Consider the following 25,948-nt stretch of genomic DNA (forward strand, 5'->3'; position numbering starts at 1 on the left):
TGGAGTAAGTCTTTAATCTACCGTAATGTTTATGTATGACATTTAGCGCTGTTTGCTGTTGATAATTTTACTTCAGTCAACCAGAAATAGGTTGACAAAATGAAACGCAAGTATGTCGAATGTCATTCACATCATATCATGGTACAATTGAGTCCTGAATGTATTCACCAATGTTCAAAACTCAAATGAATATATACAGCAATTACTAGCTTGGTTTCTATCTAAACTCTACGCCTTTTATGTAACAATCTTGTATGTTTCATGTAATACTAAGTTTTTTCTACACAGGTCATCAGAAATCTCTACAGCCATAACATGACGGCAGTACAACAGGCCCTAGATGCAGAACATATAGATTTCAGCAGAGATGGAAGATTTGACACCCCAGGACATAGTGCCCTATACAGCACCTACACACTAATGGATGTAAAATTCTCTCTTATAGTGGCATCTCAGTTGGTGAAGGTGAGAACTGTCTCCAGTGAACATTATTATTTTTACTAGATTTGATAAATTGATTAGTTATCTGCTTAAACGTTTAACAACATATTCAGTGTTTCAATACCTATTGTGTTTATGTTTTATAAGAAAGACAGCGCCCGATAGTCAAACCAAATTGAACATTCTTACATATACAGGTCACTGAGACAACTTCATCACAGGCAATGGAGAAGGAGGGATTGATCAGATGCCGTCGAGAAGTGGAAGATGCTGGTGTTTGTATAGGCAGCCTAACAACTGACCAGCATATCATGATTGCTCCTTACATGAGGAAAGAATGGACAGAGCTTACCCACTATTTCGATCTATGGCATATTGCGAAGAGTGAGTGTTTAATTTAAAAGTTTGATTCTACAAGCACAATATCTGATATTTCTCTGAGATAGATAGAGTAGGTTCAGATTGCGCCAAACTGGTTATTTATAGCGTGTTAAGGCTGGTGGCAAAAGTGTTATCCAACCTTTTGGAATTCTGTGGTTTATGCACCAAGGTTTGCTTATTGCCACATGGTACCAGTTAATTGGATATACATGTAATAAAATAAGCACCATGCTTAAGTTATTACAGTTGTTTCACTTTTATTAGATCTAAAGAAAAAGCTCTGTGAGTTTGCTAGCGTTGCAGCTAACAGAGTTGTTGGTCACTGGTCGGAGACGATAATACGCCACCTCTATCACGTTGTGGTAAACACAGAGCCTGGAAGTCAGCTTAGAATCGAATGATGAAAATCAGTCACCAACCACATGCGCACCATTCATGTTCACAGAGATAACACTAAATTCCATCATTGTGTTCATGGGACAGACACCTTATTGCCAGAACCAGATAGTGAAGGTTATCTTTGTGATCGCCGCTGGATTGATAGATGTAAGTAACATGGCTTTAATATTATGTATGGGTGACTGATGTTATACTATTTTATTTCTATATCATCTGGCCAAGTAAATATTAATCGATTACTTATTGCTATATATATATATATAAGTATATATATATATAAGTATATATATATATAAGTATATATATATATAAATATATTTATATATGCGTTCATGTTACCATCACTGGCAAGGTATAGGTCAACTTAGGCCAAATGTAGAATTGAAGCCTTGGCATTGCAATAATTAAATAATTTCTTGTTTTGTAGATAGCCTAACGGCAGTAAAACTAAGACCGATTCTTGAAAGAAAGGGCCTGATTGATGCCGTATCTAAGGCTGGTAGACTAGCTACTACCGAGCTAGAATCTTTCCATGCCGAGATCAACAGGAATGCCCCAAAGATGGAAGGCTTCAGCAATAGTGGAATGCTATCATGGTTTGTACTAAAGTTGTGATCAATTCTCCAATAAGTCGGTCAAAACTTCAGTCAGTGGGCCTCGGAGGCTGTTTATATACTATGATGAGTTTGTTGTCACCACTCAATAGACCGATAGAACAGACAGATGAGTACACCAAATCTATAAGCTCTAACCAATGGTAATGTTTGACACACAAACATTACTGTTTTGGCATGTCTCAGTCGATCCTTTTCGTGATTTGCAACTTTTGCAAATGGCGACTTGTTAAAAAATGAGATCTTGTTTTGGTTATAGAGTACAACCGTTATGCTACATAACGAAAGCTGTAACAAAGATGTCAAGCTTAAGAGGGATGGAATGCCTCTGGTTGTCGTTCAGAGGAGTAAGGCGACCAAGCAAGTACTAACTGCTGTTCATCGGAGACAAGATGCTACATGTAGTAAGTAATGTTGGCAGACTTGCCACTGATAAAAAACTTTTCGTACCAAATAAACTAGGTATTTTTTTCTATGCTCTCGTAGGTTTCTCAAAGCTGCTTTAGTGATCACAACACGATTGCTTTCACAGTGGTTTTATACAAACCCAGTCAATGTATCAACCATATTGCTATGCTCTTTCATAATTATTGTTCTAATTTTGTAGATTACATTGATGACCTCTTCAAGGAGCTGGAAAAGCATCTCATTTCAGGATCAAAACCAGTGTATGTTGATGTGGAGCCGCCAACCCTAGCATCAACAGGTCTTTCATACAGCTTGAAAGAGATTAAAGCAAAACATCTACCGAGGATGGTTGCCACCAAGCCCCATTTTTACAGGAAAGTTGAAGGCGAGGTAGAAGAAATAGTTAGCAGTAGGAATGGTAGAGGAAGGGAGGGGGGGTAGAAAAAACTCGGATAGAAATCGGCCCATAGTTTTCCTCTAAAGACCCTGTGAACATTAACACCATAACTGTCACATGCAACTTTTATCGTATTTACCAGGTAAATCAGACATGCTGATTCAAATTTTGTACTCAAAATAAAGATTGGTCCGCCAACTTTCAGAGTATTGAAGGCCTTTTTACAGCGTTTTAATATCGGTCTCAAAAACAACATGATCAGCTCAACTAGCTCTGCTCATAGATACATGACGTAACCTAGCTTTTCAGGAATGGAATTTAGCAATGTTTAGACCGATCTAGAATAATAGAGATAGGTGCTTTAAAATCCATTTTTATCTAAATTAAGTCTTAAAAATAATGTATTTTCTGAAAGGTAAATAAGCTTTTAACATTGCATATTTAATGAGTTCAAAAAACCGCGATAACATCGCTAGCTTGTGATAAAATTGCTCTTTTTTCAGCCCATTTAAACATCATGCAACAAGCTACGAGTTGTAACAAGCTAATGTCTTTGAAGGTTAGTTGACCAATCTTTATGTTGAATACAAAGTCGGAATCAGCGTGCCTGATTTCCTTAGAAAATATGATAGAAGTTGTACGTGACAGTTATGGATTAAGGCCGAAACTTATGGTGACATATGACAATTTTTGAATTTTGGGCAAATTTTCTATATTGCCGATTTATGAAGCACTGTAAGCAGTAGAATGTGCTTTTTCAACATGTATGCGTTTTATTGACAGAAACTAAGACAAAACTCTACAATAAGCTTTTTATGGACACCCTGTAATAATACAAACCGCAAGAAAACCGCAAAAATGCAACCCTTACGACCTCTTTATTTGCATAATACATAGCTCCTTATCGTTTTGCAAAGCTCCCACACACGCTCTACTTTTATATTTTGATCTACAGTGAAGTCCTATTCAGCCATTGCGTTTGGGAAGAAGAAAAGAAGACGAGTCTTTCCATCTAAAAAGACCTATGGCTAGGTTAGCATTATCGTTTTGCTATTTTTTATTAGTAATTTTTTTGATTCAATTTTTAGTTAATATGACTAGTTTTAATTCGGTACTAGAAATCTTTTCAGCTACTATCCATTTCATTAGGCTAACCAAACAATTCAAATAGTTGGTTATGTATCGACGATACCGAGTTGATGTTATGCTATTCGATACAAAACATTAACGTTGAAGGTTTCCTATTAGGCCTTTCTATCAGTGGTAAAGTTAGCTGTGGTGCTTCAGTATGCTGTATACATCGCATAATATGAACCCAAGATAAATATGAAGTCTCAGCAAAAAATAATTATCTGCAACTAATAACTTCTAAGCATAAATTATTTTTTATTTGTAGAAAGTTGATGCGATCACACCACCGCCGAGTACATCTCTTCTCTCATCAGCACCATCTACATCTTATGCTCCAGTTTGCGCTGATCCAGATTCTGCCGCTGCTTCAGATTCTGCTGCTGCCACTTCAGTTTCTGCTGCCACTTCAGTTTCTGCTGCCGCTCCAGTTTCTGCGTCCAATTGCAAGCTGGAGACTTTCAAGAAGTATCCTGCTGGCTCGCCAATTTCTGCTGGTGCTGACACTACTTCTGGTGATACCGCTGCAAGCACTGTCAGGGCAAGCAGCTTTAGGGTAGTGAGCATTGAATTCTTATATAGCTTAGTTTCTCATATAATGTGTTTCGTCTGTTGTAGTACTAATGTAGGGTTAGTTGAGACTGATAGAGTATATGGTATGTCTAGTTTATTTGAAGTAGTTTGTAATGATTGTAAGACCATAGTTATGTCGCAGCACACATCCTCGAGTGTGGTAAATGGTAAGGCTTATGATATAAACGATAGGTTTGTTTGTTCTTGTAAGAGTAACGGGGTAGGTTATGAACATTCAAGTAGCTTTATTTCGGATTTAAATTTACTACTGCCTATTACGAGTGCTTCATACTTTGCTAAGTTAGGCATCTACTGCATGTTCTACAGTTTTAGAGGATCGTTTTAGAATCAATAGGAATATTGTAAAGGAAGAGTATCTGAAGCTTGATAGACGTAGTACTGATGTAGATACTGTAGATATAGCTGTAAGTTATGACGGTACATGGCAGAAGCGTGGAAATAGTTCACACAATGGTGTATTTGTTGCTATAGATGTTCTTACTGGATATGTTGTAGACTTTGAAGTGATGTCAAACTACTGCCAGGTATGTGAGAAAGGACCGAAGAAGGATGACAGTGATTACGACGAGTTCTGGAAGAAACACCAAGATGCTTGCGAGAAGAACCATGATGGCTCGAGCGGTGCTATGGAGAGAGAAGCAGCAAAGATTATTTGGCAGAGATCTACAACAGGGCCTTCACGTTATACTGTTTTTCTTTGTGATGGTGACAGTGCAGCGTATGATGCGGTGTGTAGTCTGAATGTGTATGGTAATGTCAGTGTCAAGGAGGAAGAGCACATAAATCATGTTGCTAAACATTTGACGACTCATTTGAAAAAACTCAAGTTTCATATAGTAAATCGGCGACGCCTATTTCCAGGAAAGGCAAGCTTACAGAAACCGTGATGACCTCTTTGCAGTCTTACTATCGCAAAGCCATCAGTCAGAATCCCGGTAACATTGATGGAATGAAAAGAGAAATGTTGGCCGCGCCATATCACATCATGTCTGAAGCCTTGCACCCGCAGCCTATTTATTGCCCTCGTGATAGCTGGTGTTGGTATAATAATCCCAGCAAGTCACTTTCAAAACCTGACTTACCAAATGCAATGTTGACTGTGATCCTGCCTGTGTACGAGAGATTGTCAGACGAGAGATCGTTGGAGCGGTGTGCGAAGTTCGGCACACAGAATGCGAATGAGTGTTTGAATGGGGAAATCTGGCGACGTTACCCGAAGTCCCAGTAGCATGGTAAGCGTGCAGTGACAGTGAGTGTGACGATGGCTGTGATGGTCTTCAATAGTGGTCAGACTGAAGTATTCAGGGTACTGAAGTATTTTGGTTTGCTTGTAGGTGAGAAGTCATTGCTGCATGTAAAAGCCAAAGATGAGCACAGATTGAAGAGAAAGATTGTCAGTAGCAGTCAGAGGAAGTCAAAAGTACGTCGCAGAGTTACTGAGCAGCAAAGACAGCGTCAAAAAGAAGGGGTAACCTATGCGGCCGGAAAGTTTGGTGCTTAATTCAACGGAATGGTGAAGTGCTAATTAGAGTATTATACATAGTAGTATTCAATAGTAGTAGACGGAAGTATTTTTAGAGTGCAAATGTATTTTGGTTTGTTTGTAGGTTAGAATAAATAGTTGCATGCGAGATGAGCAGAGGTTGAAGAGCCGGAGCATCAGTAAAGACAGAATCAGTCAACATCATGGTAAGGTTTACTTCCTCCTGTAGGTCATTGGCTTTTTTCTTTTGAAAGATTTGAGAAAAAGGCGTATTGTCTGTAGCAGTAAGTCAACAGCACGTCGCAGAACTACTGAGCAGCAGAGACAGCAGGATAAAGAGCAGAAGTTGAAGATAGCATTGGTAAGGTTTACTTTCTTTTGCAGTTGGTTGGGAACAATCTCTTGAAAAAGTTGAGATTAGTCCCATTTATCTGCCTAAGCAAGTCAACAATACGTCGCACGACTACTGAGCAACAGAGGCAGCGGCATAAAGTTTTTTTTCAAAGTCATTTTTCTTAAATGTGCTTTTTCTGTGACTCCATATGCTACCGGAGACTATAGAAAGAAGAGATTATGTGATATTGTCATGAGATTTTACTTGTATATTCAGAATTTTGTGTAGAATCAGGTGATAGTAACAGATTTTGGCTAAAATTGGCACCTTCTTTATTATTCCGTAAATTATAGGTCAGTCTTGTCATATCGATCGACATAAATATTTTGGCTTACAATTTTTTTGCAAATTGTTATCAAAGTTCTGTTTTATGGCTGCTAGAAACACATTCTGAGCTTCAATTTGACACCAAGAACAAGCATTTTGGTGTAGCAGCTTATTCACTAAATTGTCAAATGTTAAGCTGTAAAAATATTTGTTTATATTAACCGATAGACATATCTCAAAAACTTCTGCATCAAACATAATGATTTTTGTGTGGTTAATAAGTACCTAGTTTCCAAACAGTGTGAAAGATTTTAGCTCTGTATATCGATTTTCAGAAGAAGAAAAAAGGTTTTCATCCTATGTTCTGTCCGATTCGATAAGTATCCGATTCCATAAGGCACACATATTTAGCCCTTATAAACAATATGCATTACTATCGATGTTATTTTTCGAGAAGTCTAGGAGTGTCTTTTTCTTATTCAATTCTGCATTATTCAATTTTTGATCTTTTAAGGAAAGCTGCTTTTGATATTTGATCTCAAAGCACTGTATTTTTTATATTTCTATAATCCATTTCTCTATTATTTCCATTTCCATATTATTTTCATTTCCATAACACTTCCATACTATTTTCATTTCCATAACACTTCTATATTATCTCTATATTATTTCTATAACAATTTCATATTATTTGCATAATAAAATTTCCATATCCATTTCCATGAAATTATGGAAATATTTGTTTATGGAAAAGTATTTATATAGATAAACACTCGAGCAATAAGCACAATAACCGCAATAAAAACTGAGTAACCATAACAATAATAATCCACTGCATAATACAGAGCTCGATGTTGGAGTCCAATTCTGTCTTCGCAGTGCCTTAGGCAAGCATTACGGGTTTCAGCTCGTTTCTTGTTTGTAAAGCGGTGCAACGCCCGATTTCGGCATTTCTCAGGATTGCTTGAACATTCATAGGCACAGCACCAACTGCCACTTGACTTTTTCTTAGTTTAAACATTAGCAATACATACATACATGTAGTAGAATGAATATCATTACATTACTTCGAATGAAACCAAATATGGGTGTGTTTACTATAGGTGTGTTTTCAGACTAATTAACCTGCTCACTAAAAGTCAGTTTTCAGACTAGTTAACCTGCTCGCTAAAGGTCAGTTTTTAAACTAGTTAACCTGCTTGCTAAAGGTCAGTTTTCGGACTAGTTAACCTGCTCACTAAAGGTCAGTTTTCAGACTAGTTAACCTGCTAGCTATAGGTCAGTTTTCAGACTAGTTAATAGTACTAGTACCTTCCATTGCAATGAATTCTCCAACTGTGGACTATGTCATACCTATTGTACTCGTTGGTTCCGTTGAAAGGAAAGTTACAACTGTGGGTCATGTCATATCTATTGTATTTGTAGCTTCCATAGCAGTGAAAGCTACAGCTGTGGGTCGTGTCATAACCATTGTACGCGTAGCTTCGATTGCAATGAAAGCTACAACCGTAGATCATGTCATACCTATTCTACTTGTAGCTTCCCTTGCATTGAAAGTTACAACTGTGGGTCATGTCATACCTATTGTACTCGTAGTTTCCATTGTAATGAAAACTACAACTGTGGATTATGTCATACCTATTCTACTTGTAGCTTCCATTGCGATGAAAGCTACAACTGTGATGTGTGTTTGAATACCTGTGTGTGTGCGTGTGTGTATGCATGTGCGTCCACGTGTGTGTGTGTGCGCTTGTATGTGTATGCGTTTTGTTCGTGTGTTTGAACATGTATACATGCGTCTATGCAGGTCTGCGCATCTGTCCTCGTGCTATGTGTATGTGTCTTCGCAGTTGTTAGCATGCTTTTGGATATGTGTCTGTCCGTGTCTGCGTGACTGTCTTCGGAATTATCATCTTTTTTCTTCAAACTTTGCTCCAAATATTGCAGGTTTGCCAAGGTTAATTTTGTTGAATCACAACAAGATCTTCAAAGTCTGTCAAGAGGTTACTAAAATCTTCAAGGACGGCTTTTTAACTCAAAATTTGAAGGTACAGTTGGAACTATCAAGCTGTCAATATTTGGGACCTCTCTCAAGCTGCTATTGTGAACTCTCAATAGAACATTGATTGGTAAACGAATCAAATCCGTTGCATTTACTTGTACATACATGTATCCGGTTACATAAGTGTGTTTGTATGTGCATGCATGTTGGTGGGAGTTTGGTGTGTGCAAGCGTGTTTGCGCATGACTGCTATGCGTGACCGTACGTGAGTCTGACTATGTGTGTGTGCAAGTGTGTGTTCGTTTAATCGCCCAAGTGTGTTTCTGTGTGTGTCTCTGCGTGTGAGTTTGTGTATTTCTGTGCACAGCCGTGTCTGTACATTTTTCTATGCTTGTGTATCTGAGTTTGGGTGTGTTTGCGCGCGTGTGTGTTTGTGTGTGTCGCTGTCCGTGTCTGTGTGTATGCCTTTGCACGTTTATGGCAGGTGTCTGTTCCGAGCAAGTATATGAATGTATTTGTCCGTCTCTGTGTCTGCGTGACTATTATTAGAATTACCATCAAAGCTCTGGAAACATTTTTCCAAATGGTGCAATATCACGAGATTTAATATGGGGAACTTTATTCAATCACGCCAAGCTGTTTTAATCTGTCAAAAGGTTACCGTGCACTTTAAAAACAAGTTTTATACGTGCAAGTAAAAGATACATTTAACACTATTTAATGTGTGTTTGAAGACAGACCTGTGTGTGTGCATGCGTGTATGCATGTGTGTCCACGTGTGTGTGTGTGTGTGCGCGCCTGTATGTGTATGAGTTTTGTTTGTATGTGTGAACATGCATGTGTGTGTCTATGCAAGTCTGCGCATCTGTCCTCGTGCTATGCATATGTGTCTTCGCAGTTGTTAGCATTCTTTTGGATGTGTGTCTGTCCGTGTCTGCGTGACCGTCATCAGAATTATCATTATTTTTTTTAAAACTTTGCTCCAAATGTTGCAGGTACGCCAAGGTGAATTTTGTTCATTAACAACAAGAATTTCAAAGTGTGTCAAGAGGTTACTATAATCTTCAAGGACGGCTTCTCACTCGAAAGTTGAAGGTACAGTTGGAACTATCAAACTGTTCCTATTTTGGACCGTTATCAAGCTGTCACAGTGAACTCTCAAAAGAACATTTGGCGATTGATAAAAAAATCAAATCCGTTGAATTTAATGGTACATACATGTATCTGGTTACATAAACGCGTGTGTATGTGCATGCGTGTTGGTGAGAGTTTGGTGTGTGCAAGTGTGTTTGCGCAAGACTGCGTGTGTGTGACTGTATGTGTGTGCGGCTATGCGTGCGTGCAAGTGTGTCTGTTTGATCGCCTGAGTGTGTTTCTGTGTGGGTCTCTGCATGTGAGTTTGTGTATTTCTGTGCACAGCTGTGTCTGTACATCTTTGTATGTTTGTGTATCTGAGTTTGGGTGTGTTTGCACGTGTGTGTGTGTGCGTGCATGCGTGCGTGCGTGCGTGTGTGTGTGTGTGTGTCGCTGTCTGTGTCTGTGTGTATGTCTTTGCGCGTTCATGTCTGTGTCTGTTCTGAGCAAGTATATGAATGTATTTGTCCGTCTCTGTGTCTGCGTGGCTATTATTAGAATTACCATCAATGTTCTGCAAACATCTTTTCAAATGGCGCAATTTCGCGAGGTTTAATGTGGGGAACTTTATTCTATCACGCCAAGCTGTTTTAATCTGTCAAGAGGTTACCGTGCACTTTAAAAACAAGTTTTATACCCGCAAGTAAAAGATACATTTAACACTATTTAATGTGTGTTTGAATACCTGTGTGTGTGTGTGTGTGCGTGCGTGCGTGCGTGCGTGCGTGCGTGCGTGCGTGCGTGCGTGCGTGCGTGCGTGCGTGCGTGCGTGTGTGTGTGTGCGTGCGTGCGTGTGTGTATGCATGTGCGTCCACGTGTGTGTGTGTGTGTGTGTGCGCGCTTGTATGTGTATGCGTTTTGTTTGTATGTGTGAACATGCATGTGTGTGTCTATGCAAGTCTGTGCATCTGTCCTCGTGCTATGTGTATGTGTCTTTGGAGTTGTTAGCATTCTTTTGGATGTGTGTCTGTCCGAGTCTGCGTGACTGTCATCGGAATTATCATTATTTTTCTTCAAACTTTGCTTCAAATGTTGTAGTGTGCAAGTCTAGATTACTTTCATTGATCGCTTACTAGCATCATATTTTGACATATATAACAGCTGCTATAACATATATAACAGCTGCTATAACATATATAACAGCTGCTATACCATATATAACAACTGCTATAACATATATAACGACTGCTATAACATATATAACAACTGCTATAACATATATGACAGCTGCTTTCAGTTTAAAGATGCAACCGTTTAAAGGTCAAGGCCAAGATTACCCATATAGATACTATTCTACCCAGTATCTATACTAGGTAGAATAGCACCCATATAGATACCGGTACAATTCTACCCATATACGTATAGATAGCGGTACTATTCTACCCATATACGTATATACACTGGTAACTATTCTACCCATATACGTATATACACTGGTGCTATTCTACCCATATGAATACTGGTCGAAAGTATTGCTAAAACCTTCATATGCTCATCACTTGATATAATCAGCTGGTTTTTATCATTTCTAATTCTTGTAGAGTCTGACCATCTTCAAGAAGACCTGGCAGAGCTGACAGGAGAGATTTCACTTAAACAAAGAATGATTAAAGAACTCGAAAGGAGCCAGCGACAACTGCAAACAATTTGTCAGTATTACGAGGATGAAATGCTCAACTTGCAGGACCAAATAATGGCTGTTGAACGAGAACGAGACCAGGTCCTAAGCAGCTTAGGTAACTTCCTGTTATAGCTAGTATATGTTAGATCAGCTGGTATAGCTAGTATATGTTAGATCAGCTCTTAATAGTTAATCAGCTAGCTCTTAACAAGTTATAAAGTTCAGTCCATACAGTGCTATGGCTTTGGTGTAATAATCTGTCATTTAGATAGTAATTGGTATGCGTTTGATAATCTTAACGTGTAGCTAGCTTTGCAACCAGCTAATTCGTAACCGGACAGCAGTTACCAGGATAGCAAATACAAATGAAATAAACTGTTATGTGAGTTCTGTTTTCAGGCAGCAAGAAGCAGCAGTCGGAGGAACAGGTGCACAAAGTTAAAATGGAGTTTGAGAAACGGCTGGATACCATGCAACAGGAGCTCAATCAGGTAAATACTGCCAAGAAGGAGCACGCCAAAATGATGAAGAACCAAGTTGTCTACGACTGGCGCATCAGGGACCTCAGTACTGAACTGAATGAGATGAAGAAGATAAAGGTAGGCTTGCTGACCGATACAAAAGCTGTGTTAGTTAATCCTACAAAGAGAGACATCACCACTATATTTATATATGTGTTAGTTAATCCTACACACAGAGATATCACCACTATATTTATATCTGTGTTAGTTAATCCTACACACAGATATCACCACTATATTTATATGTGTTAGTTAATCCTACACAGAGAGATATCACCACTATATTTATATGTGTTAGTTAATCCTACACAAAGAGATAGCACCACTATATTTATATGTGCTAGTTAATCCTACACAGAGAGATATCACCACTATATTTATATATGTGCTAGTTAATCCTACACAGAGAGATATCACCACTATATTTATATGTGCTAGTTAATCCTACACAGAGAGATATCACCACTATATTTATATGTGCTAGTTAATCCTACACAGAGATATCACCACTATATTTATATGTGTTAGTTAATCCTACACAGAGATATCACCACTATATTTATATGTGCTAGTTAATCCTACACAAAGAGATATCACCACTATATTTATTTATGTCTTACTTAATCCTACACAGAGAGACATCACTACTATATTTATATCTGTGTTAGTCAGGGAAAAGTTTGAATGGGAAATAATTGTTTGGCGTATGAGTTTTTTGGGATCTTCGTAATGTGTTGTGTTGACTATTGCACCACCACATGATCTTGGTTTTGGAGATCTCGACAACTATGGTGATGCTATTGCAGGTGCGACTGATGGCACAGATGAAGACGGAGTCAGAGAAGAATAAGATTAGTGACCAACGAAAGAATAAGGAGCTGCTACAGCTGGAAAAAGAGACGCGGCAACGAGACAATCAGGTGCGCATGTTGGAGTTGCAAAACAGACAGGAAGATGCCATACTCAAGGTTGGTCTTTAACAACACTCAAATGTTGGTCTCTAAGTTTTCAAAGAGTGCCTTCATTAATTACAGGACGAATATAACAGTCTACTGATGTTTTAATTAATTCTGTCGTAAAAAGTAGGTGGCTTGGGATAGCCATCGACATTTCATGTATCCTTGACATATAAATCATTTTTATTTTATCCTAGCCTTTGCATAAGTCAGCGTATTGTGTTGCCAGCGCAAGCACGAAGAGGTCAGTCAGTTGAGGAAAAGACAAAGAGACTCGTCCGCCTCTTCTAGGGTGATGGCCAAAAATAGGGCAAACCTCTCCCATAAAAATTCATCTGGCAAAACTTCATCGTCTTCTGCTTCTAGGCACAAGTCAGCAGCTCTTCTCTTCTCTCCCAAGGTAAATGTTTGCATCGTTTTTTTTAACCTCTTGGTCCTAATCAATCTGCCAAATTTGCTTCAGAATGATTTTCATTTCTGAACAGTATTCTGGTGGCGAATATTAGTTACTGAAGAACAACTTATAGCTGGGCCATAGCACTAACCTGGTCGTAACTTATAGCTGAGATAAAACTAGACAATGTTAAATGAGCAATTGCAGGGTAGATAACTGCTTGTTGCTCAGACGGCGATGTACTATTTGCCTTTTGTTGATACGTCTAGCGCATGTTATCTCATGTCACCTCATGGCACCTCATGTTATCTCATGTCACCTCATGTTATCTCATGGCACCTCATGTTATCTCATGTCACCTCTTATATCAAAGTTTCTCACAGCCTTTTGTTGTAATCTCAACTTACTAGTGACTTTTTCTACTGATTACAGCTAAACCTATAGTAATATAAAATAATCTGCCACTTAAATTGGAAGAGTATTTTTTGTGTATGGCATGTTTCTTATATAAACACATTTTATGTTGTCTTGTCCTCTGTGCTAACGGACACTATGTTTTACTCGATTACTCTAACTCAGGTGGCGAAAAGCAAGTGGGACAAGCTTGAGCGGTACATTACATCCGTTGTTGTGCGGAAACAGACAATTGCCAACATGGAAGCTGAGATGGATCTTCACATTAGCAAGCGAGAACAGCTCAGCAAGAAGATAGATGCGTACAGTAAAAGGCTGGACACTGCCATTAGGAGAAATGAGGTCGGACACATGTATAGTCATTACTCTTAGGCTCTTAAAACGGGCAAATTTCTTAGCTGACGCATGGCATAAACATCTGCTGCGACTACACAGATCGAGACTACTGAATAACTAGTTATGTTTTACAAGTATCAACCTAGGTCAAGTAAAGATCAAAACATCTATTGGATGTTGTCATTACCCTTATTGGAACATGATTGTATTAATTATATATATATATATATATAGTAGATATGGGTAAACCTTAGTTTATCATTGCACTAATGTTTGTACAGCTATTTACACTTGTGTTTTCTTAAGAAAAAGATCCATCAACTTATAATCTAAAATCGTCCAACTACAACTTGAAGTCAGGCTAATGAATTGTATCAAACTGCAAGTAAAACTTAGGTCTTTAAAATATTTAATCTAACATATCCTGAAATGTTATGCAAGCAGTTCCAATTTACACCAGTGTTCATCACATATCTTTTACAGCAAGTAATAGCCTTTTTCATATATAAATACTTGTTGGTGATCGTTGTCACTAGTTCAAAGCAACTTTCAAATAAAATCGGTTTACTGTGAAAATGAACAAATTGGTGTCATGATTATGTTAATCAGGGATCAACACTTCTAACCAATCACAAATACATCAGTTTCTTCTATTACTACACAGCCATCAGGGGTGTGTGGTGTTTTTGCAAATAATAATTTTGCCAGCGTAAATAGCCAATGCCTTATTCCTTGTGTTTCTCTGATGTTTTCTGTTCTGTTGAACAGAAAACTCTCTACAGACTCTTATTTGATAATTGCTGGCATAGTCATTACATTGCATAGAGTAATCAGTAATGTCACGGTTACACTATATTGCGCTGCCATTTTGTTGATGATATGTTCAACTCATCTTCATAGCTGCTAAAGTCTGGTTTCCATATCGATTGCGAGACTCCGGCGGTAACTTGCGCAGCAAAACGCTTGCGACGTCAGGATCGGCAGCTTCTGTTCACATCTAAAGCTGCATTGGTAAACATAATCGCATAATCACATAAAATGTTTGCTCGCCACGCCATTTTGATAATGTTGACCTTCACCTGTACAGTGCATTTCAGGAAGGTTTTGCTTGCGGCTATTTGCGAAATTTGAACAGCGCTAAACTCTCGTGTTGACAGCCGGCAACTACCAGTGGTACTCGGCGGTACCCGGCGTGTAGGCTCACATTTCACCGCCATAGCCTGCGGTGCTGTTGCCGGTGCTTTGCGGCATATATGAGAACCACGCTTAAGGTAGTTGTTGTGTAACTCCTATTCATTTGCAGACGACTGTCGCCATGGACCTAGAAGATCAGCTGGAGACGATGAGCACCAATATGACATACATTCAGAGTAACGTGTCTGAGTGCCAAAACAATATCATGCAGATGGAAGAGGAGGCGAAGGTTTGTTCATTTGCTTTTGCTATGCGTCTGCTTAGGCTTGTAGTGACTACTGCTAGCATTTACTAACTTTGCATTGCTTCCTGTCTAAGCATTTACTAACCTCGCATTGCTTCCTGTCCAAGCATTTACTAACCTTGCATTGCTTCCTGTCTAAGCATTTACTAATCTCGCATTGCTTTCTGTCTAAGCATTTACTAACCTCGCATTGCTTCCTGTCTAAGCATTTACTAATCTCACATTGCTTCCTGTCTAAGCATTTAGTAATCTCGCATTGCTTCCTGTCTAAGCACTTACCTAATATATTTCATTAGTGTGTTGTATGTTTAGTAATTATTCATTGCTTTATTTATCCTTTTTAATGTTACAGCGGGCTTAGCTAACAATTCCCATTTATCGGCCCGTTCCCATAGATGGCTATACTCGAATTTACGTAAGCGCATGTAAATCAGTAAAGTTATCTTCTACAGTTATGCAGCGACATTTGATTTTGTTAATTCAGAATCTATAATCTTTCACCTTTATTTGACATCCACAATGAGTTCATCTCCTATCGACTGGAAACATTTTCTCAATAATTCACTAGAAGCAGTTCATGTTATGTTTAAAACGCTGCCCCTCTAACAACCTTTAAACCTCATCGTACGACTTGCATGCCCTTTCATACCTATCTTGTCTCTCATATAAAATATTATTATAAGCCAAGATAATCTTTTCACCTGTCGTTATTCACTAGAAGAAATGACACTTTTATTCCTATATCAATAATTTTATTATGGCTCAAATTCTTCTCATAGATTCAAGAAACAGTTAACCTGTTATATATTCTTATAGAATGAACCCCTTGTTATGTTTACAAGACACTTTCACAGTAATAACAAACTATATTTATTATTCAGTTTACAAACTCACAGCCTGAAAATACACGCTTACATATATGCCCGCAACATGGCTGCAATTCCCGCTCCGACTACTTACATACATATTCATACGCCAACATAATATTACGCGCGGTAATATAACACTAGTAAATAAAAGCAAGTATATATAATAGACATAACATCCTTCTCTTTCTCGATAAAGTTTGTTATGCCACAAATGACAAAATGTGATAAAATATGGATATCTGTGAAACTGTATGTAGTGTAACTGAGTATGAGTATCTCTCGACTGTATATGAGTAAATGTAACGGAGTATTAGTATCACTCGGAGTATTAGTATCACTCGGCTGTATACGAGTATGAGTAGAAGTAAACTGTATGTAAGTGGGAGTTATTTTCCCATGACATAGTCCTTCAGATAGCCTGGTGGCTTTGAGTTTCTCTCTCTTGTCCATCTCGGCTTGGTTGTAGTAGGTGTCTCCTGTGTCGGCTCAGGTTCCAAAGGCGTCTCATCTACAAAATCTGGGAGTGGCATCTGCTCAGCTAGACTGGATGTACCTGTCTCTTGGCTTTCTGCTTCTTCTCTACCTGCAAGAGTATCACTCGGCAGTACGTAGGGTTTAAAACATGTTACATTTCGCTTTAACCTATGGCCACCTGGACACTCAACAGTCACCTGATTTTGATTTTTCTCTACGACAGTGACTGGAGTATTCTGAAAAGGTGTGTCAACTTTGTTTTGGACCTCCCGCCTCATGAGCACCGTGTCACCTGGTATTATGGATGCAAAGTCTGCAGAATTTTTCTGGTCAAAATACAATTTAGATTTAGCTTTGTACTCTTCGTCAGAGTCTCTCACAGCCTGGTCACCAGCATAGGTCTCGAATCTGGGCATTTTTGTTCTAATACTTCTCCCATATAACAACTCTGCTGGTGGTTTGCCAGTGCTAGGATGAGGGATAGACCTATATGCTGTCATGTACTTTTGAACCTCAGGCTTATAATCTCGATTTTGGCTGTAAGCAATCTTTATGCGTTTCATGAGTGAGGAATTTTGTCTTTCAATTTCCCCATTTGCTTGTGGATATCTTGGTGTCACCCTTAAGTGCTCAATGCCATTGTGTTTTAAATAGTCTTGGAATACTTGGGAAACAAACTGGGGTCCATTATCTGACTTCACAGTTTTAGGAAGACCATGTATAAAGAACATAGAATCTAGGGCTAGCACAGTCTTTTCTGCAGTGGTATTTTTGAGGTATGCGACTTCATAAAACCTACTGTAATAATCCACTGCAACTAGCATAGATTCCCCTGAAGGTAGTGGGCCTAAGAAATCGATAGCCAAGTCCTCCCATGGGCCAGTGGGCAGTTTTGTGGATCTCAAAGGTTCTGGACCGAAACCCCTCCCTGTGATTTGACACTCGTGACACGATTTACACAATTTCTCAGCTTCAGCATCTACACCTGGCCACCAAACTTTGCTCCTTAAATTACTTTTTGTACCCACTATACCTAGGTGACCCTCATGGGCGAGAGACAGTACTTGAGGTCTCAGACTTCTGGGAATCACAATTCTAGAGCCTCTGAGTATTACTGAGCCTACACTACACAACTCGTGGGATAGCGCTCGGAAAAGTTTATGACCAGTAAACTGTGACCAATTTCCACTCTCAAGACATGATTTTACTTCCACTAACTCTTTATCTAGATCGGATGCTCTTTCAATCTGTCTAGCAGTTAGAGCTTTGGGGGTGGAATTAACAACTACTGCTCTTACTGACAACTCTTCAAGATCAGCCTTGGACCAATTTTTAGCATTAGGGTCGTGTGATATCAACCTCGAAAGTGGGTCTGCAATGTTGTTTTTCCCTTTTACATACACCACATTAAAGTCAAATGGCTGTAGGCGGAGAACCCACCTTTCTATGCGTGCACTAGGTCTTGATTTTCGACCATATATAGCTAGAAGCGGCTCATGATCTGTCACTAGGTCGAATTTAGTACCTATCACATATGGTGCAAACCGTTCACAAGCCCAAACTAGCGCTAAACCCTCTTTCTCCGTCTGACTATATCTGCGCTCAACCTCAGTCAATGAGCGGCTAGCAAAAGCTATGACACGGGGTGCATCACAATGGATCTGAACCAAAACAGCGCCCAGGCCGACAGGTGAAGCATCTGCGACAATCTTGGTCTCTGCGTCCTTGTCAAAGTATCCCAGTGTTACGTGTTGAGCAAGGGCCTCTTTGAGTTGGTCGAAACTAGCAATCTGCTCAGTACCAAAAATGAAAGGTACATTTTTGCAGGTGAGCCTTCTCAATGGTTCACTGATGCGGGACATATTAGGGATAAAACGACCTAAATAGTTTACAAGGCCTAAAAAACTTCGTACCTCCGAGACATCGCTTGGCTGACTTGCATTTAAAATGGCTGAAACTTTGCCAGCACCAGGGTCCACACCTTCACTGGATAACTTGTGGCCCAGAAATTCAATTTCAGTGGCTCCAAACACACATTTTTCTCGGTTTAATGTCAGCCCTGCCTCTGACAACCGGTTTAGGACCTGTTCTAGTCTGTTGTCATGCTCGTTCTTTGTAGAGCCATGCACAACCAGGTCATCACTCATATTTGAAACTCCTGGTATACCGGATACAACTTTGTGTATTTCATATTGGTATAACTCAGGTGCGGCATTTATGCCGAACATAAGACGTTTGTACCTATATAGGCCAGTGTGTGTGTTGAAAGTTGTTATACCTCGGCAGCTTTCATGAAGTTTTATTTGGTGAAAGCCCCATTTGAGGTCTAGTTTACTGAAAAACTTGGAGCCATTCATATCCAGCAACATTTCTTCAATTGTTGGGATGGGGTGTCTTTGCCTTTTGATTGCCTGATTAGCCTGTCGCATGTCTATGCACAAGCGGATGTCACCATTAGGTTTGGGGGTTATGACCACTGGGCTTACCCAATCAGTAGGCTCATGAACCTTTTCAATCACGTCAGCCTCGACCAACTCTTGGAGTTTTTCCTCAACTTTACTTCTCAGCCCAAAGGGTATTCGACGGTAAGGCTGGATCACTGGTTTTACCGACCGATCGATGTACAATTTGATTTCACGATCTTTCAAGAGACCTACACCACTAAAAACTCGTTCGTACTTGTTGCACAAACTTGCATACCCATCGCCTGCACACCTATTTACGTTCGCGCCAATCCTGAGCACACCCAGTGACTTAGCCGTTTCTCTACCTAATAGAGCCTCAACGTCATGATCTACCACTACAAACTCGGTGTGTATCTCAGTTTGACTATGCCTAGCAAGAGTATCAAAAACACCTATTACCTTCAAAGGCTTGTCAGCACCATATGCGTAGATTTCTCGATTTTCACCTTTACTTTTACATGAGATGTTTTCACTTTTTGCTCTTTCCCACAAGCTGCGGCTAAGGATATTACAGTCACTGCCGGAATCAACAATAAAAGTCATGTTAACACCACCGACATTCACAACGACTTTGTCGGACTCTATAACACTTGACTTTACTGCAAAAGCATATTGGCCCGCCTGTTGGTCATCACCATCGGCATTTTTCTTGTCAGTGACCTGGTGAACTTGAGTTTTACGTTTCTGTGAATTTCCAGCTGATTTTGGGTGGCTACTAGCTTGTGGCTTGGTTTTTGTTCGGCATTTAACTGCAAAATGGTCTTTGCCACCACACTTTTTACAAGTTTTTCCTTTAGCAGGACACTTGGGATCTGAACCTGTATGTCCCTGCTTGCCACACCTATAGCATTCAAGGTTGTGGACCGGTTTAGAAGCTGCCTGTTGATGACTGGGTTTCTGATATTTTACTTTATTGACTAGAACTGGGGCATGACTTATTTTCATCTCTCTAGTCTGTTTTTCAACTGCTTCAAGATTAGCAGAAATTTCTAATAGTTTAGCAAGATCTAAATCTGCCCCTTTACTGAGTAATTTCGACCTTAGAGTATCTGACAAACAACTACTCACTACTTGATCTTTGATTTCTACATTAACATTGTCGTATTCACATCCCTCAGCAATAGACCTAAGACGTGCTACATATTGTGCAACAGTCTCTCCAAAAATTTGAGTCGTTTTCCTAAACAAATGTCGTTGGAATGTCGGATTCGGTGCAACAATGTAGTGTCTGTTGAGTGCATTGATGGCCTCTGTATATTGGTCTGCATTACCAGAATTTTCCAGACTCTTAAAAGTTTCTCTGACTTTTGGCCCAGCTAAATATAACAACAGAGCACGGCGTTTAGTTCTATTTTCAGTTCTAATGGCATCATTTGCTCCATCATTTGCTTGGTTAGCGACACCCTTACAGTCTGCAAAACATTCGAATTCCTCTAACCAACTTTTCCATCTCAAAGATACAGTACTAGCATCACCATCAGGGTCAAATTTACCTGGCCCCCTCAAATCACCCAAGTCTGCCATGATTTCAAATTTGTGATTTACACCAAAATTGACTTTACTCAACCGACGGTATGACTGTAGACCAGTGCTGACAACTACTACTACAAAGTGTCACTCCAGGATCACAATGTTGAAAATTTTTTTTTTTTTTTGTACAGCTACTTACTACTACTATTAGTATACCTCTTGACTTGTTCGGTTAACTTGAATGATTGATGGAGTTAATTAAATCAACAACCAATACAATAGTAACTGCTTAATACTTAACTCTTCGCTTTGTTGTTAGTGAATCTCCGTAGGGAGTATCTTCATGTTGTTCTTCACGATGATGTTTAATTATCTATTAAACACCATCCCATCCTCGTCGCCAATTGTTATGTTTACAAGACACTTTCACAGTAATAACAAACTATATTTATTATTCAGTTTACAAACTCACAGCCTGAAAATACACGCTTACATATATGCCCGCAACATGGCTGCAATTCCCGCTCCGACTACTTACATACATATTCATACGCCAACATAATATTACGCGCGGTAATATAACACTAGTAAATAAAAGCAAGTATATATAATAGACATAACACCCCTGCTGTTTTTTTCTTGAGTCCTTTTTCATTAGTTTTTATCAGTTAACAGTACGACAAAACAAGTTACATTTACATATTGCGATAGCTCTTTGGTTTGAGCATCAAATTTGGTCATTGCTTTTGCAATCACAACGCAACTCGAAGAACTGGTTGTTATATTGCTTGTAATGATGTCTCTGAACCATATTACAAAATGTGCTCATTACACATACTACCTTACTTGTTAGGATGAGACTAGCTTGACAAAAGCTTTGGATGTCTCCTCTGTTGATGAAAGCAAGTATCTGTTGGAGCACCTTCTCTCCCTCGCTCTCACTCAGGGCTTAGCTTGTACTCATAAAGAATCTCAATTCAAGGAGTTGACTGCTCGCTGCGATAAAATGCAGATGGATTCCAGGTTACGGGATCAGCTTTTAGACCAGGTTTTGCAGGATTCCGGGATAACTATACAGTCGCAACAAGAATGTAAGCCGGCCAAATATTCTAAACACTCTACGTTTACTACCATAGTGTTAAGGATTATCAAAGAGAATGTGAAATGTCTTGCAGATGGTTGTAGTTATAAGCTGTGTTACCTTCTCTTGTGTTAAAATCTACCTGTAGTTATAAGCTGTGGTTCACCTTCTCTTGTGTTAAGATCTTCTCTTGTGTTAAGGTTAATGTGATTGTTTCTATTTGCATCAGTTTACTGGACATTTAATCTTTTTCGAAATTTTTTTAAAGCACTAGTGCAATAAAATGACTATTAAAATACATGACTACGGACATTGCATTAATTCATGTTTGTGAATGCAAGTAAAATTTTATAGGGTGAGCTCCAGCAAATCTATCTATGACAGCTACAAGTTCACATACACAGTAAATAGTATTTATAGTAAATAGCTACTATCAGTTTTAGTAGCTTTTAGCTCTCTGTATGACAGGCCTTAACTCACTCTGTATGACAGGCCTTAACTCACTCTGTATGACAGGCCTTAACTCACTCTGTATGACCGGCCTTAACTTACTCTGTATGACAGGCTTTAACTTACTCTGTATGACAGGCTTTAACTTACTCGGTATGACAGCCCTTAACTTGCTCCGTATGGCAGGCCTTAACTTACTCTGTATGACAGGCTTTAACTTACTCTGTATGACAGGCCTTAACTTACTCTGTTTGAAAGGCCTTAACTTACTGTGTATGACAGCCCTTAACTTGCTCCGTATGACAGGCTTTAACTTACTCTGTATGACAGCCCTTAACTTACTCTGTATGACAGGTCTTAACTTACTCTGTATGACAGGCCTTAACTTGCTCCGTATGACCGGCCTTGACCTACTTTTTCTGCCTGCAGAGATCTAGAACGGTATAGCTGTGGCACTAGTGGTGATAGTTCTGTGCAAACACTTCCTACTGAAATGGATAACAATTCCGTTTCTTCAATACCTCAGGTAATACTGACCTTTATTGATTTATTGAACAGGCATTTATTATTAATTTCAATAACTCTGCACGCATTGTTCAGTCATTGTTAAGTGTCAGTAAGATGCGAATGGATATTTGAATAAATTACAAAGACAATTTGAATCAATGTCGTTGTTTATTTGGCAAAACACAGTTTTGTTAACCTAATAATTATATTACATGTTTTATATAGAATGCTTTTAAGTTGTTGTTTTGTTAAGGCAGAAAAAAACTAGCTGGATTCTGTAAAGTCTGACCTTTTTTAACCAATCAATTTATTCTCTCTCAAAACCAACAGTAAAATTTACACAACAAAATTTCCTTAAAAACGCTAATAATAACAACTAATGATAATAAAAAATCTAACAAGAATGTCATGGCCTTCGCCTGGTAAAGGCTAATTCGCACTCGTCCATTTATTTGTCAATGTGACGCGTTATTTCGTGTGTCTAGCCACAACAGCCTCAACTCTTACACATTTTGACACATTTTTTAAATGTAAGTCAGTGGCTGTCATTTGTTGCTTTTCTTCTTAACGCCACAAAAAACGTAGCGTTCATGTATCTTTTGTAATTAACTTGAAACTTTCAGAGCTACAAACTATTTGATACATTTTACATGATTAACTTATGTTTTAGCTCTGTCACAACTGCTAGTTAAATTTTTCTTAGTCAAATAGTATTTGAACATTGTGCTTTACCAACTTATGTAAACTTTGTTGAACGCAAATAATATTGAAAGTTAGCCTATCTATAAATTATTTATCTGTAATTTTTAAAAAAGAATTGAATTCTATGTTAGAGTATTAAATGAGGTGTCTCTAGACTATTGTTCACTTGGGGGCAAAATCTGAGTTTTCAGAAGTATTAAAGACCACCAACTAAGGTGAAATCTACAGTTTGTTAACAGTAATGGTATACAACTTGTTAAGTAAGTTATTGCCATAATAAGTCTATGCCATAATAAGCTAAGGCGGGTAAGGTATATCATGTAACAATTAATTCGATAATGTTTTGCTAGACTAACACAAGGAAGAGCAGCTCGCTAGAAGCAGTAAGCGTAGTGTGCAAGTCTAGATTACTTTCATTGATCGCTTACTAGCATCATATTTTGACATATATAACAGCTGATATAACATATATAACAGCTGCTATAACATATATAACAGCTGCTATAACATATATAACAGCTGCTATAACATATATAACAACTGCTATAACATATATAACAACTGCTATAACATATATAACAACTGCTATAACATATATGACAGCTGCTTTCAGTTAATTTCTTTTGCCGCCTTGATCAGTTGATCACCCTTGGTTGATGCAACCGTTTAAAGGTCAAGGCCAAGATTACCCATATAGATACTATTTTACCCAGTATCTATACTAGGTAGAATAGCACCCATATAGATACCGGTACAATTCTACCCATATACGTATAGATACCGGTACTATTCTACCCATATACGTATATACACTGGTAACTATTCTACCCATATACGTATATACACTGGTGCTATTCTACCCATATGAATACTGGTCGAAAGCATTGCTAAAACCTTCATATGCTCATCACTTGATATAATCAGCTGGTTTTTATCATTTCTAATTCTTGTAGAGTCTGACCATCTTCAAGAAGACCTGGCAGAGCTGTCAGGAGAGATTTCACTTAAACAAAGAATGATTGAAGAACTCGAAAGGAGCCAGCGACAACTGCAAACAATTCGTCAGCATTACGAGGATAAAATGCGCAACTTGCAGGACCAAATAATGGCTGTTGAACGAGAACGAAACCAGGTCCTAAGCAGCTTAGGTAACCTCCTGTTATAGCTAGTATATGTTAGATCAGCTGTTATAGCTAGTATATGTTAGATCAGCTGTTAATAGTTAATCAGCTAGCTCTTAACAAGTTATAAAGTTCAGTCCATACAGTGCTATGGCTTTGGTGTAATAATCTGTCATTTAGATAGTAATTGGTATGAGTTTGATAATCTTAATGTGTAGCTAGCTTTGCAACCAGCTAATTCGTAACCGGACAGCAGTTACCAGGATAGCAAATACAAATGAAATAAACTGTTATGTGAGTTCTGTTTTCAGGCAGCAAGAAGCAGCAGTCGGAGGAGCGGGTGCGCAAAGTTAAAATGGAGTTTGAGAAACGGCTGGATACCATGCAACAGGAGCTCAATAAAGTAAATACTGCCAAAAAGGAGCACGCCAAAATGATGAAGAACCAAGTTGTCTACGACCGGCGCATCAGGGACCTTAGTACTGAACTGAATGAGATGAAGAAGATAAAGGTAGGCTTGCTGACCGATACAAAAGCTGTGTTAGTTAATCCTACAAAGAGAGAAATCACCGCTATATTTATATCTGTGTTAGTTAATCCTACACAGAGAGATATCACCACTATATTTATATGTGTTAGTTAATCCTACACACAGAGATATCACCACTATATTTATATCTGTGTTAGTTAATTTACGCACAGATATCACCACTATATTTATATGTGTTAGTTAATCCTACACAGAGAGATATCACCACTATATTTATATGTGCTAGTTAATCCTACACAGAGATATCACCACTATATTTATATGTGTTAGTTAATCCTACACAGGTATCATCTCTCATAGTATAACAGTATTTAGTAATATTGTTATATTACATTCATTGCTATATTACAATATTTGCGTCATTGAGAGACGCATCTGTATTGCTGATCATGCTTGACTAATTCTGATTTCAGGATGCTGTGGTGGATATAATATAAATGCATACGACCATCTAAAAACTATCAACACTCAAGTTGCAGAGCAACGGAACGCAACACTTGTGAAGCTAAAATCTTCTATAAGCTATCAGCATCAAGACAAATCCTTTCTTAGCTTACAAACATTCTTATCTTTCCGTAACATAATCCATTCACTTCAACTACGAGAGGCACTTACTAACTCTGAGTTTATTATTAAGCAGCTGGTACATGTATCTTTCCTAAAATGAACTTTGAATAAGGTGATTTGCAGTTAGAATTTATTAGTATTTTAAATGGCAATCTAAAAAGCTATTACTCTACTAGATTTTATTTTTCATCTTGCATTTCATCTCAGGGTTTGGTGTTAGCCAAATGTATAAAAATTTTTTACTTAAACCATTAGTTAATGTTTTTATTTATATTTCTTTATTTCGCTAGAAATAAAGCTGGTACCCACTTGGCATTTAATTCCTTGTTTAAAATCTGATTTTTTTATGGATATGTCCGAATGCCACTGT

The 25,948-nt window shown here is 38.5% G+C and overlaps 1 protein-coding gene and 1 long non-coding RNA gene across 6 annotated transcripts; both read left to right on the top strand.

The window, feature by feature from the left end:
• The first annotated feature begins 703 nt into the window (after positions 1 to 703).
• Positions 704 to 1,811, top strand: LOC137410097 (uncharacterized). Its single transcript, XR_010980992.1, has 3 exons — positions 704 to 825; positions 1,087 to 1,368; positions 1,649 to 1,811. It is a non-coding gene; the product is annotated as an uncharacterized lncRNA (long non-coding RNA).
• Positions 1,812 to 3,362: 1,551 nt separating this feature from the next.
• Positions 3,363 to 25,893, top strand: LOC137410095 (kinesin-like protein KIF21A). Of its 5 annotated transcripts, none has more exons than XM_068095678.1 (13): positions 3,363 to 3,672; positions 4,037 to 4,324; positions 4,858 to 5,875; positions 5,970 to 6,051; positions 12,591 to 12,752; positions 12,970 to 13,140; positions 13,714 to 13,890; positions 15,188 to 15,307; positions 21,454 to 21,691; positions 22,561 to 22,657; positions 24,294 to 24,488; positions 24,773 to 24,972; positions 25,425 to 25,893. In XM_068095678.1, coding segments are annotated over exons 4-10 (873 nt in total). In that variant the 5' UTR covers positions 3,363 to 3,672; positions 4,037 to 4,324; positions 4,858 to 5,875; positions 5,970 to 6,048; the 3' UTR covers positions 22,563 to 22,657; positions 24,294 to 24,488; positions 24,773 to 24,972; positions 25,425 to 25,893. The 5 variants fall into 5 exon arrangements, with proteins under 5 accessions (XP_067951779.1, XP_067951781.1, XP_067951778.1 ...); XM_068095680.1 differs by having other exon boundaries at positions 4,858 to 5,830; XM_068095677.1 differs by having other exon boundaries at positions 4,858 to 6,051.
• The last annotated feature ends 55 nt before the right edge of the window (positions 25,894 to 25,948 follow it).

Source organism: Watersipora subatra, unplaced genomic scaffold, assembly GCF_963576615.1.
Source record: "Watersipora subatra unplaced genomic scaffold, tzWatSuba1.1 SCAFFOLD_69, whole genome shotgun sequence".
NCBI lineage: Eukaryota > Metazoa > Bryozoa > Gymnolaemata > Cheilostomatida > Watersiporidae > Watersipora > Watersipora subatra.